The sequence below is a fragment of the Eretmochelys imbricata genome, chromosome 19, assembly GCF_965152235.1.
Source record: "Eretmochelys imbricata isolate rEreImb1 chromosome 19, rEreImb1.hap1, whole genome shotgun sequence".
Taxonomy (NCBI): Eukaryota; Metazoa; Chordata; order Testudines; family Cheloniidae; genus Eretmochelys; species Eretmochelys imbricata.
The window spans coordinates 8,250,108-8,262,658 of record NC_135590.1 but is presented as its reverse complement, the minus strand read 5'-3'; the positions used below and the strand labels follow the sequence as shown (position 1 = coordinate 8,262,658).

At 42.1% G+C, this 12,551-nt stretch overlaps 1 protein-coding gene and 1 long non-coding RNA gene across 2 annotated transcripts in view; one reads left to right on the top strand and one right to left on the bottom strand.

Moving 5' to 3' along the window:
- MYOM3 (myomesin 3) overlaps positions 1-9,088 on the top strand; it is a 55,625-nt gene extending 46,537 nt beyond the window's left edge. Inside the window, exons 30-37 of the mRNA XM_077837998.1 lie at positions 1,440-1,478; positions 2,488-2,593; positions 3,482-3,645; positions 4,299-4,335; positions 5,714-5,890; positions 6,226-6,248; positions 6,349-6,404; positions 8,722-9,088. Coding sequence (XP_077694124.1) covers positions 1,440-1,478; positions 2,488-2,593; positions 3,482-3,645; positions 4,299-4,335; positions 5,714-5,890; positions 6,226-6,248; positions 6,349-6,404; positions 8,722-8,985 — 866 coding nt within the window. The 3' untranslated portion in view covers positions 8,986-9,088. The remainder of the gene's footprint in view (positions 1-1,439; positions 1,479-2,487; positions 2,594-3,481; positions 3,646-4,298; positions 4,336-5,713; positions 5,891-6,225; positions 6,249-6,348; positions 6,405-8,721) is intronic.
- LOC144277196 (uncharacterized) overlaps positions 1-12,551 on the bottom strand; it is a 73,598-nt gene that overhangs the window by 49,403 nt on the left and 11,644 nt on the right. The window lies entirely within an intron of this gene.

Sequence of the window (12,551 nt, the reverse complement as noted above, 5' to 3'; positions counted from 1 at the left end):
AACAGAGAGCAACAATACCCGAAGTCCAAAGGTGCAAACAATTCGATGTTTATTGGGGTGAACTTCCAGCAAGCATGATTCCAGTTTCCTTCCTTAGTATCCTCCTTCCCAGCTCTGACACCACAGAGCCTTACACCTGTGTCCCTGTTCCCATTCCTACCCTTAGCCAAACATGATTCCAACTTCCTTACTCCCATTCCCTGTTCCCATTTCCCCCTTTAGCAAAACATTCCCTGTTCCCATCTCCCACACACCCACCCCCTCCCACCCACACCCACCCACTTCCTCATTGACTACAGATTATATAGTAAAACTTGAGTTCTGCTTAGCTATACCTTAACCAATCATTTTCCTGAAATTTAACTAACCAATCCTAACATATTGTAACATGATTATGTAACCAATTATATCCCACCACCTTAATTAGTTTACACCCAGCAAAATTAATTTTACAGCAGACAGGAACAATCACAGAACCAGACAGAGATTATACAGACAAACAATAGCAAAGTGGGAACTATAATGACAAGACAATACAGAAGTGAGGATTTCACATCCCAGCTATTGATAAGTGAGTTCTTGCCAGACAGGATGCTATCAAACTAAGTTTCCTTTTACATTTTCTAGGCACTTCCCTTTCTCTGGAGGTGATAGGAATACAATCCTGTCCTGATAATGCCTAACAGCCCAATAGCACCTTATTTCAGTGTGACTAGTTTGGAATGTGAGGATGTGACTGTTCGCTTCCCAGCTTATGGCTGCCTCTGCTGCTTAGCCAAAGGCCTTAGCCTAAGAACAGGGCCTCAGACTGTCACAGTAAGAGAAGGCCCTTACACCAGCAGATAGTGATTTTGATTCTTTCTTTTATACCTCTATAATTAGCCAAGTGATAAGACTACACCTAAATTCTTAGAGTATAGGCCTTTACAGACAGGCCTGAATATCTATATCCTAACAGTAAATATTGACAATCCTCCCAATGTCATTCCACACAGTCATTTTTCAAATCGTGACCGTGCTATAAAACCTCTCAAGCAGCAGGGAACAGAAGGAGTGAAACTCAAAGGTATTCCGAGCATTTAAACTCAGCAGGAATCAGGAGACTCTTTTCCCCAGGCTTTAAACTCTGCCATGTCATCTGGCATCTATCATTTAATCCTGATAGGTAAATTTGTATCCCATGCTAGATACATCACTGTGTATGCTGAATGTTAAGGAAGCTGACAACATCTGAATAAAGTAAGATATGTCCAACATGTAGAAATAAATGAGTCAATGGCAAAAACTTTATAGCCAGTGAAGTTTACCAATAGGAAAACACAACAAAATAAATACCATATACAGTAGGTTTTATGATCTGAAGAGGCTGTTGGTGAATCAGATGCACATTGCTAGTGAACGTATTTATGGCTGATTGAAGCTTCTTTCTGTGTGTGCAGGGTTTGAAGACATTCTCAAAGAGCTCTGCAGGGTTAGTGGTAAGTCTGTTTCTCATCTGCTTCAGACTGTAAAAATAATACTTAGCAGAGGTATGTAACTATTATCCCTACTGTACAGATGGGGAAACTGAGGCAGAGGGAGGCAAAGTGATTTGCCCATGGTGGGAGAAAGAGCTGGTCTCAGGGCTGGGATTGGGACTTAGGAGTTGTCCTTTGTTCGATCAAGAGGCCACTCCTTTCCCTCTGAAGTAAAACTCCTCTGTGTTGTAAAGGCAGCAAATGGGGAAGTAAAGTGAATGGGGAACAGGAGGCATTTAGACTCTGCTGTGGGTTTGGGAGGATTTGGGGAATTGAAGTGTGGGGAGAACAGTCAGTAAACAGCTGGAAATGAGAGGAAGGGGAAGAGCAGTGAGCTGAAGGCAGGGCTGCTGCAGCAGGTGAGAGAGGAGTTAAATATATTCTACTCCTGTTTTTCACCTGATCCTCCCAGAAGGGCAGGAAATGTTATCTCTTTAACTCTTGCTATGATCTGTTATTTCTGCCCAGACACCTGCAGTTGTCACATTCTAACATCAAAGTGAGCTGAGACCTAAGTCTCTCTGGCCTTGTCTATAGTAGGGAATGTGCCCATTGCTGACAATGGGTTCAGCTGGCCTGGTGCAGTATAGACCCGAGCAAATCCCGTTCAGAAAGCATCATTAAATCCTGCACAGAGCAGGCCAGGATGATGTGGTGGTAAAAATGTTACTCTACCCACATCGTTGGTGGCTGCCCCAGTATTAGAACAATGAAAGGTGAGGTTGAGAGAAGGCCCTAATGTGTCTATGGGACCTCCTCTACTTAGGATCCAGGCCTCCGGAGGAAGTATGCACATTTCTGCTGGGTGGAAGCCGTAGCGCCTTCATATGCTGGAACGCCATGTTGCTTTCAGCTGCCCGTGTTCTCCAAACAGGGTGAAACATTAGGTTCTTTTTTAAAAAAAAAAATTGCCAGTATATAGACTGGCTGGTCACCCAGTGAAATTCCAGTCTTTGAATTCTCTTCTTAGCCCTTTCTGCTAAACCTCTGAAAGTCCAGCCAACTGCAGAAGGCATTCGAATCTACAGTGAAGTGAAGTACTACATGGACTACATGAAAACAACCTGGTATCACAAGTATGTACTTCAGATATGCTAGCAAGGCTCATAACATATGGACAGTCTGTATTATCTGTCATGGAAATTAAAGCACATTGGCTGAGATCCTTAAAGTATTGTAGGCTCCTAACATCCACTCAAATCAATGGGAGTTAGGGGCCTAAATACCTTTGAGGATCGGGGTCATTGTGCGCGAACCTGCACTCCTTGAAGACAGTGGGGGATTCGTCGGAATGAGGATTGCAGGATTGGGGGGATAAGGGGTTTTAAATTCAACTGTCTCTTTACATTGAATCGTGTGTGGGAACTCGTCAGTTACCAATCATGTTCTATTTATTTTCTGCTGCACAAGTACTCCTGGGTGACGATTTCACTGGTGTGATAATGATACTATCAAATGACAGGTTAGCTACAGACATGGGAGGATGTATTTTTTTAAAGTACTTTGTCTGTGCAGCTTTATACTTCTCTGAATGACCGCCTCATCCCACTCTGAATAACTAAATGCTACTTCTGCTTCGCATTTATACACCCTTTTATTTGAGCATATCAAAGTTCTTTCCCAACATTAGTTAATTTGGCCTCACAACACCCTTGCAGAATAGACCCATTTTCCAGATAGGCAAAATTTAGAGGTGAAAGGGCCAAATTTTCAACGGTATTGAGGTTTGGGCTTTTGAAAATCCCACTAGGTGCCTTTCTGCATGTTTAGGTGCCCAAATACCTTTCAAAATCCAGCCCTAAGAGACTTGCCCACAGTGAGTCTATGGCCATCAGGAATAGAACCCCAGAGTCCTAGCTCCCAGTCTCTTGTTCTAAGCAATAGATCCTAAAAAGTCAGTTTAATCTCAAAACTTGTGCAATTTTACTTCAATGTTGTTAAAATAATATAATTTGTTTCCTTAGGGAGAAGCGACTAGAAAGTGGTGAGAGGCTGAAAAGCGGAAGTACAATGGACCAGATCTGGCTACACATACTGAACCCCACGGATTCGGATAAGGGAAAATATACCCTGGAAATATTCGACGGGAAAGATTCTCACAGACTGTCAACTGACTTGTCTGGGAAAGGTGAACTGGAGCAGAAAATTTCTGTCTGAGGGAAGAGCTAAAAACCTGTTACTTTCTGAGATTTCCCCCTCACTTGGGCCTTCAGGCTCATCTCCCTCATGCTGAGATGGGGCGCACAGAAGAGGGGGAACTCTGTGAAGTGCCAAGGGGATGGTATGCTGTGAGGAGGGGGAGTGGAGGGAAGTGGACAGAGGAGGGTCATGTGCAGCATGGGCAGAGTAGCTAATGGCAGGAAGACTCCAACCCCCCTTAGGGATCATTACTGCCATGGGAGAGGAAGCTTCCAGAGAGTAGGGCTGTCCTGAGAGATGACCCAAAATTGATTTGCTTCCCCCACAGACCCTTGGGGTTTGCAGGAAGCATACCTGCCCCTCTCTTGGAGGAGAGAAAGTGACTCTCACTCTGCCACTGGGACCTCTCAGAGTTGTTCAGATTATTTTCCCCTTCCCTGGGGCTTCTCTATGGGAAGGGAGCATCAGGGCCTTGATCTTTTAGCAGCACATAAATAGATCACATGTTTCCTTGAGGCAGCTATAAATACTGTTCTATGTGTGTCTCTACATGTCCCTATTATCACACACGTTAGGTTAAAGCTATTAAATAACAAACCACAAACTGCACTTTCTTCTTAAAATCTCTTCTATTCCTTGCAGCTTTCGAAGAAGTAATGGCTGAACACCTACGGCTAAAGTGAGTTTCTTCTCAAATACTTTCACATTTGAAGCTGAACTAAATGTTTACATTTAAAGCTAAACTGCCTGGTTTATTTTTGTTAATAAATGAGACTCTGCAGCTTGGATTAACCTCCACGCTGCACATCCCACCACGGAGATCCAGTCCTGGCAGATTTCTCTTTTACAAAGAGCCTTGGTAATGTGAAAATTGCTAAATGCAGGAAATTATTCAAACCTCATATTTGCAGGGAGGAGAATGTCTGGGCAAGGTATAAGTAAGCCATAGCTTTGGAAGACAAGGCAAATTAAAATGAATTAGTGCCAAGGGAGAGAAGGTCCATATGGATTTAGATAATATCCTTCTTCACTTTAACCAACGTAAGTCAATGTGTGAGATGTTGTTCAACAAAATAGAAAATAGCATTTTAGGACCCTGTTTGCCCTCACTGCTGTAAAGCAGATCCACACACACAGAGCCCCATTGCCCATGCAGAGGCCCATTGATATCACTAAGGCCCTGTTTGGGGCAAGAATCTGCCAGCATGGATCCAATTTCAGAATCAGGGCCTGTTTGCAACATCTAGGAAATGGATCCCATAGAGGGATGAATGGCTTAGGGTGTTGGTTATACTACAGTATCTTCTTCCACTAGAACTCTAGTTTAGAGGCTGCTCTGCTTGCTATCCACCAACTCTCACTACCCTTTGACAGCTGTGCAGTGGACCTGATGACGTGAGTTGGTGGATGCAGTCTAGACGCTGATGGACTGGGGCCCCTGTAGCAAAAGGCACAGTACACTAGTGGTGCCCACAGCCATACGCCCACTACGCACAGTACATATCATTGACAATGGCGAGGAGGAGCAGCACTGGCTGTCCACTGCCCACTCAGGTTTGGCCCCCACAGCCCCTCCATCACAACAGAGGGGCCACAAGGCCAAACCTAAGTAGGCGGTGGGTCACCCAGTGCTGCTTCTCCACAACATTGCCGTGGGGCCAGCTCCTGCACCAGGGCTCCCTCAAGGGGCCTGCCCAACCTCATCCGCTTCCAGCAGGCCCTGTCCCCTCTGAGGGGATGGGGAGCAACACTACACCTGGGCAGGCCAGGCTGGAAGGTGGGGGCTGAGTATGGCACTGGTGCAGGAGAGGCATAGGGGCCAGCAGCTACAGCAGGGATGGCTCCACAGGGATTGGCAGTATGAACCATGGGAAAAAATGTTGGGTCAGCAGAAAAGTCACTGCAGGATCATGGCCACTCCTAAGTCTGAGAGGCCTGGAAATGGAGTTCCCTCTCGCATGTAGGAGTGACCCTTCCAGATCAGGTTTGAGGCATGATGATGGGATCCCGTGAGGAAGCCTGCATTTCCTGGTCCCTGTGCGATACCTCTTCTGTAGATACACAGAGGGCTTCCGCTTTCGAGACTGTCACTCTGGGACAGTTTTCAAAACTAAATTCACTTTTAAAGAAGAAGAAGTTTTCCTAGACATGAAGCTGAAACTCCGACATCAGCCTTTTCTTATAGTGACCAGCGAATCAGAAAGGACCTCTGATCCTTCTTGGGTGGAGCACTTGTGAGATCAAGCCTTAAGCAAACATTAGAGGAGCTGCATTATCCATTATCAAGAATTAAAAAATTTGTTTTCAACATGTCTCTCTAGTTCCAGAAACAGGCCAAAAAACCCTTCCTCATCCCCCCCACCCCAGATGAAACCTAGAGAATCCCTGAAAATTTCAGACATTTTCCCTGTTCTAATATCTCACCTTACTGCACATCTTTGCTTTCACTTTGGAAGTGAAGTTCTCTATAGAAATTAGGGAACAGGTTCCTATTAAAAACATTCAGAGTACATATTTAATAAATAAAAAATACTACATTTCTCTTCAATTATCTTTTTCTTACTTTCAGGGAAGCGCTGATAGCAGAAAAGAGTAAGTAAACGAACGTTGCACATTCTCCTTGGTTCTGTCATACAGATCAAAGGGCCATACTGGTATGTAAAGTTGAACAGTCACATTTGTTCCTTCCCAGATCGTGCCAGAGTTGTTCAAGGTCTGCCAGATGTTGCCACCATCATGGAGGATAAGGTACTACTGAGTAACTGTATACCTATCATGGCCAGGTTGCACAGATGGCTGGCAGGAGGAACACAAGGAGCTTTCCCCTACCTTGTGTCCCCATATAGTGGATGGCCACCGCTGCAGTCCCTGTGCTTTCCTGAGCTATTGCAGTTGTCAGAGGCCTGGTGTGATACCCATTGCTAACAACACTGAGCAATATGATGGTCCTTCCAGACACACACACCTTCTCTATAGGAGAAAATTTTGGGGGGTAGGACGGGGGTTCCCTTTGAAATCCACAAATCTAGCTAGGCTTCAAGGTTCCATTTTTCTGAACTTGTGAAGTGCAAGGATAGTTTTAATGCTAACCATAGGAAAAGTTACATGAACATCTCTCTCCTTACTCAACTGCCCTCCTTAGACATTAGACCCTAGTTTTCAGGTGCTGACAATGGTATATGGTAGGTGTTTCACATGCCCCTAGTCTCCCTTCCCAATCCCTGCTTTAGGCTAACAACTTTAAATATGGGTCCTGATTCTTCTGTCACACTAGTCTTATAATCTATTGGGCTGGATTCTCCTTTACTCTAAGAGCACTGTGGCTGAGTAAAGAGGCTTTAAAATGACTGTAAATGTAATTTATGCCCACTTTAAGGTCCCTTTACACTGCCAGAGTGGTGTAAAGGGGCCTTAGCACAAATGAGAATCAGGCCCATTGACTTCAATGGAAGTATTCCTGATTTACCTGGGGAAAGTGGCAGAAGAAAGAATCCCATGTCTAAGTCTCACTGACTGGCCAGTCCCATCAAAAATCCTAGTGGCTTCTGAGGTCACTTAAAATGCCTAACTTCTGTTTAGACACGTATAATCCAGGTTTTGAAAGCGATTAATATAAGCAACCTGCACTTCATGTAACCACAGCTGTGCCCACGGAACATGCAAGGAAGAGTAATTAAATTTTAACCATAACTGCCCTTTGTTTAAAGCTGCAGGCTGGAGAAGGTAATTCTATCTCATTGTGATGCTGTGACTTCTAAACAAAGATGCCTCCCTGCAGGGAAACCTACACCCCTGCAGGAGCTGTAGACAGGTTGCAGTTGGTGTGTTTGTACCATGTCAGACACACCATGGGCATGCACTAAATAAATAAAAATGTAGAGCAGCCATTCTCTCCATTCACATTATTCTGGTGTGTAAGACCCCTACACCTATCCAAAAGAAGATAAATCTGCCCAGCTTAACAGCCTGAGTAGCCATGATAATTTGTAATTTTAACAAGCTCATATGAAGTATTTAGATTTTGCTTTGGTAGATTTGTTCACTAATAATATAAATCTTGCTCACCCCCTCAAGAACCTAGTTCTGCCACCTCTGATATACTTCTCAACTCAACTAGATCCTACTATTGAGGGACTCCTGTCTTGTATCATAATTAATAACTCCTTCATAGCCTAGAAACTAAAACAGCCTTGAATTTTATGGTCACATTAATGATCCTTAACATTTTGAAAGCAGTTAAACATACTTCTATTGCTAATGGCCCCAAACAGAGTAGCAATGATTTCAGCTGCATGGATTCAATTTTCTATATGGCTAAATATTTGTGCACTTAAAAAATGTAGTCTTCCATTTCCTGGCAAGCAAAATGGTATTGTAAGATCATGCCGTCCTAGGCACTAAATAGGAGAAGTACAATATCTGTTTTAGGTACAAAAATTGCTGGGATCAGAATCAGGCCCATAGACTTGTATTCTCAGACCACTGCCTCTCATGCTGACCATATCATCTCATGGTTTCCTCTTTACTTCCCATCTGTATCCAGCTGTTGTCTCTTGTCTTATACCTAAAGCTGTTTGGGGGCAGGGACCATCTTTTTGTTCTGTATTTGTACCACAATGGGGTTCTGGTCAATGACTAGGTCTCCTAGGTAATACAAATAATTAATAAGAATGATAATACATGAGAGAGAATCTCATCTCTTGGGATCAACACAGCTAAAACAATACTGCGAACAATAATAATCCATAGCATTTATATGGTGCTTTCCATCTTCAAAGAACTTTAACAAATGTTAATCAGTTAATCCTCTCAAGTCCCTCTCTGGGGTAGATGAATAAGCAGTATGATCCCCATTTTACTCATGAGGAAACTGAGACAGAAAAGTGGATAAGTAGCTTGCCTGAGGCCAGAGTGTCTGAGCTGATAAGAACTTATGAGTTCTTGGATCAGTGAAACTTGTGGTTTTTGGAGATCCATTTTTATCTTTTTCTTTGCCCAATTATACTTTAAGCCACTGGCTGTGAATTGTCACTGTAACGCTGTATTTACTATATTTTTAAAACAGACCCTGTGTTTGACATGCTGCATATCTGGTGACCCTTACCCAGAAATTACTTGGTTCAAGAACGAGAAGGTAGTAGTTTTTAAAGATCGTTACAAAATGGACGTGAAGGGGATAGTTGTCACAGTTACCATTGAGAAAGTCTGCAGTGATGACACAGGAAAATACAGCATCTATGTCAAGAACAAATATGGCTCTGAAACAGGGCAGGTTACTATCAGTGTGTACAAGCATGGAGAAGAACCGATCGAGCTACGAGAAAAATGATTTCCAACACACTCAGAAACGCAGGTTGGGATTTCCAAAGAGGCCTAAAGGCATTAGGCACCAAACTCCCATTGAATGTCAAGGGGATTTAGACACTTGGTTTCCTTTGAAAATCCTGGCCTTAAAATTCAGACTCTCTCTCTTTTTATTATCTATGTATAAAATAAAGGTTTTCACAGTGATTTACAGTATAAGAAATCACAATGTACCCCTCTTAAAAGCATCTATAGAAAACTGGAGAAAACCTTCAAAATCCCACTCTAACCCGACAGAATTAGACAACTGCTTCATAAAGTATACCACTTTTCAGCTAACAGCACTATGTATCGGACACTGTGGGGGTTCATGTATACAAGAACTTATCGTTTTGTATTAAGCCCTTCTGTGTTATTGACTATCCTATAGCAGGAAAATGTTGATGTGTGCGTTGTTGTTAAAACGTAACCCTGCTTGGGCCCAATTCAGCACAGTACTCAAGCACATGCATAACTAGATGTCAGCGGGACCACTGGTGTGCTGAAAGTTAGGCATGTTCCTAAATACCTTGCTGAAACAGGGTCTTGATGCACTCATGTTTACAAGTCTAAGCCATGTGGGAGGAAAGTAAGGCAGTGGTTTTGAGCCTCTGTGGCTTTGCAGAGGAGCATGTGTGCGATTACTGTGTGTACTACGACATAGTGCGAATTTAAACACATTTAAAGTACACAGCTGTTATTTCACTCTAACGTATTGTAAACTGTCAAATGATGCTATATCTGAACACGTTTAAGTGATGACAACTGTTTTGATCAGTGACTGGGCCAGATTCAGCCCAGATTAGAGTAGTATAAACCCAGAGACAGAGTTCCAGTGGCAGGAATATTTCCAGAGGAGAGCTTATGGTGTGGAAACTCATCGCTATTTCCTCTTCACTAGTGCTTAACTGGGCAGCGCTTTTTGGAGAGGGGGCATGGTCAGGACAACAGAGAAATGGGCTATTCAGTGCAATCGCTCAACAGTTTCCACGGGCAGTCACACAGAGGGGAACTCATCCCAGCCTTAACATAAAGCTACCCCAACTCCTTCCTTTGAAGTGAACATGCTGTATGAGCTAGCTGGCACAGAGTACAATTTACACTTTCCTGCACCAGAAAGGTAGGGAAGTTTTTTTTATTCCAGCCCAGTATTTTAAAGCCCAGGTGTGAGTGATGAGGCTGAATTTGGTTCTTTATTCAAAAGGCTGAAGGTTGAAAAAAAATCATGGGAAATTTTTTTTTCCCTTTTCACCTAGATAAATGACAGTGGATTACATAACAATATTAGCTCATGTGTTTTAGCATATTCCTTTATTATTTAGCATATTCCTAGATATTTATGAGATACAATAAAGCTCCCTATCCCACATGGTGTAATTGCCTCTTCATATGAATGAGATTAGAGGATGTGTAATAACAAATTACCCCTCAAATCACATGAAGTGACATGTCTAGGCAACTGCTAAATTATTCTGAACATTCTCAGACACACCAGTCCCCAAACTAGAGCTTAGTTTCTGTGCAGAAGAGGAATCCTCAATTGTACAGAACTCACTTCCTTCTTCAGTTTTTAGAATTCAGCTCCCATAAAAATTAACCGAAAAATGCTGTGTCACAAGCATGATGGGCTTTTTGACGTAACACTCCAAAGAATCAGTAGCACAGCTGGCTTTTATCTGAGAACACAGATGATTTTTGTAGAGGATGACAATAGAAATCCAGAGGAATGAAATAACCCTTGTAACATGACATATAATGCTGTTTTAAATAAAGATCAAGGTACAAATAGAAAAGTTCATTTTTAAAATGTTTGACAGCTACTGGTTCTAAACTACCCACACTTTCAGAAGAGGGTTTCCATGCCACTGTTTTATCTGTTACTATTGATCAAGAACAGTGTTTGCCTGTCATACTGTAGTTGATCCTGTATTCTATGCAGTGTTTGAAAGGTGTGTAAATAAAAAATGTAAAACTTGACAACAATACAGGAGTGAGTCATACCTAAAAGTGTCCATGGAAAAGATTGTTTAGAAACAGATTTGTGTGTGCAAGGGAGAGAGCAAGAAATACAAACTTTTCTGAATTGGAGGTAACTTCCCTATATGACTAATTACATTAGTTTAAACAGAACACATCTTCTACAAAGGTGTTTGTGCAGTGCCAGGTATAATGGGCCTGTGATCTTGATTGGTCCGTAGGCACTTCTATAACAAACATGATTAATAATGATAACATGACATAGTATTTGGAGGATTACGCATGGTTCTTGACATTCAGAATTTGGGCTGGAGTTGGTGTGGGTTCAGGGTCTAATTTCAGCTAAGGTCAGCAGAGACAGGAAGAAGCTGTGGTGGAAGGGCTTTTATTTGTGCTTCCTTTTATTATTAATTATTATTATTATTATTACATAGAGCAGGTACTGAAAAAAATCAGGTGCACAAAATACAGTCCTAAATATCTGTTCTTGTTCAGATTACATGGAATCCACTGGCTCACAAACTGCAGTTACATATTCAGATTATTAAGAGTATCTGGACTAGTATCCCTTTGTATCTCTAAGACACAAAGAAGATGAAAAATAAGTACATCTAATGAAAAAGGACTTTCTAAATTCATACTTCTTACAATAAAGACATACAAACTGAATGTTGCTGATGAATTTTATCAATTTAATAATCCATCATCCTTGATTACGTTCTATAACTATCAGTGTTCAGTTTTACCCAGTTATTCTAGTTAATAGTAGTTATTCTAGTAAATAGTTGATTTAAGCCGGCCTGTTATCAGGCTTTGATTTTGCAACGAGATTTGCACAGGCGGACCTTTGCACCCGCACAGATCTGATTGCAGGATTGGGCTCGCAGTGAGTAATTTTAAATTAATCTCTTAGTTTCTGATGTTTATTAGTTTTGGTTACATTATTTTATATGGCTTTAAAATAGCAGTCCCAGTCTGCAAAATAAAAACCTACATGGAGGAGGTACAGAATGGCAGCAGCCTCTGTTCCAGTCTCTAGCAAGAGTAGCAGCTGCAGAGATGCTGCACTGTAACCCCATAGCCTTGCTATGATTGATGTATATGTGAATTCTGTCCCTAATACGTGTACACACACACACACACAGAGAAATCCCTTTATAAAGCCTGATTTTGAGTGCAACAGATGCTTACCACTGTTGTGCACTTTAGTTTAATGTTTAGCTTCGCAAGGTCTGGCCATTGGAGGACAATGAGGACAGGTCACTATGAAAAGTTTAACAAAATCCATGAGTCAGTGAACTTTTCCAAAGTCAGAGCCTGGTGTTTGTGCATGAACTCCTCCCAGAAATTGAAACTTCCAGTTGCAAACAGATGAGCTGCCCGATGAGCAGCACTGCATTGTTGGCAAGGTGCAGTTTGTATATTCCCCCTTCCTGTGAAGCATCAAGTATTGGCTATAGCTGGGGACAGGATAACACACTGTTGGATCAATGGTTTGCTCAGCTAAAGCAAATCCTTTACAAATATGTTTTAAAATTCCTTATTAACAAACATATATTAATCTTTTAAAATCAG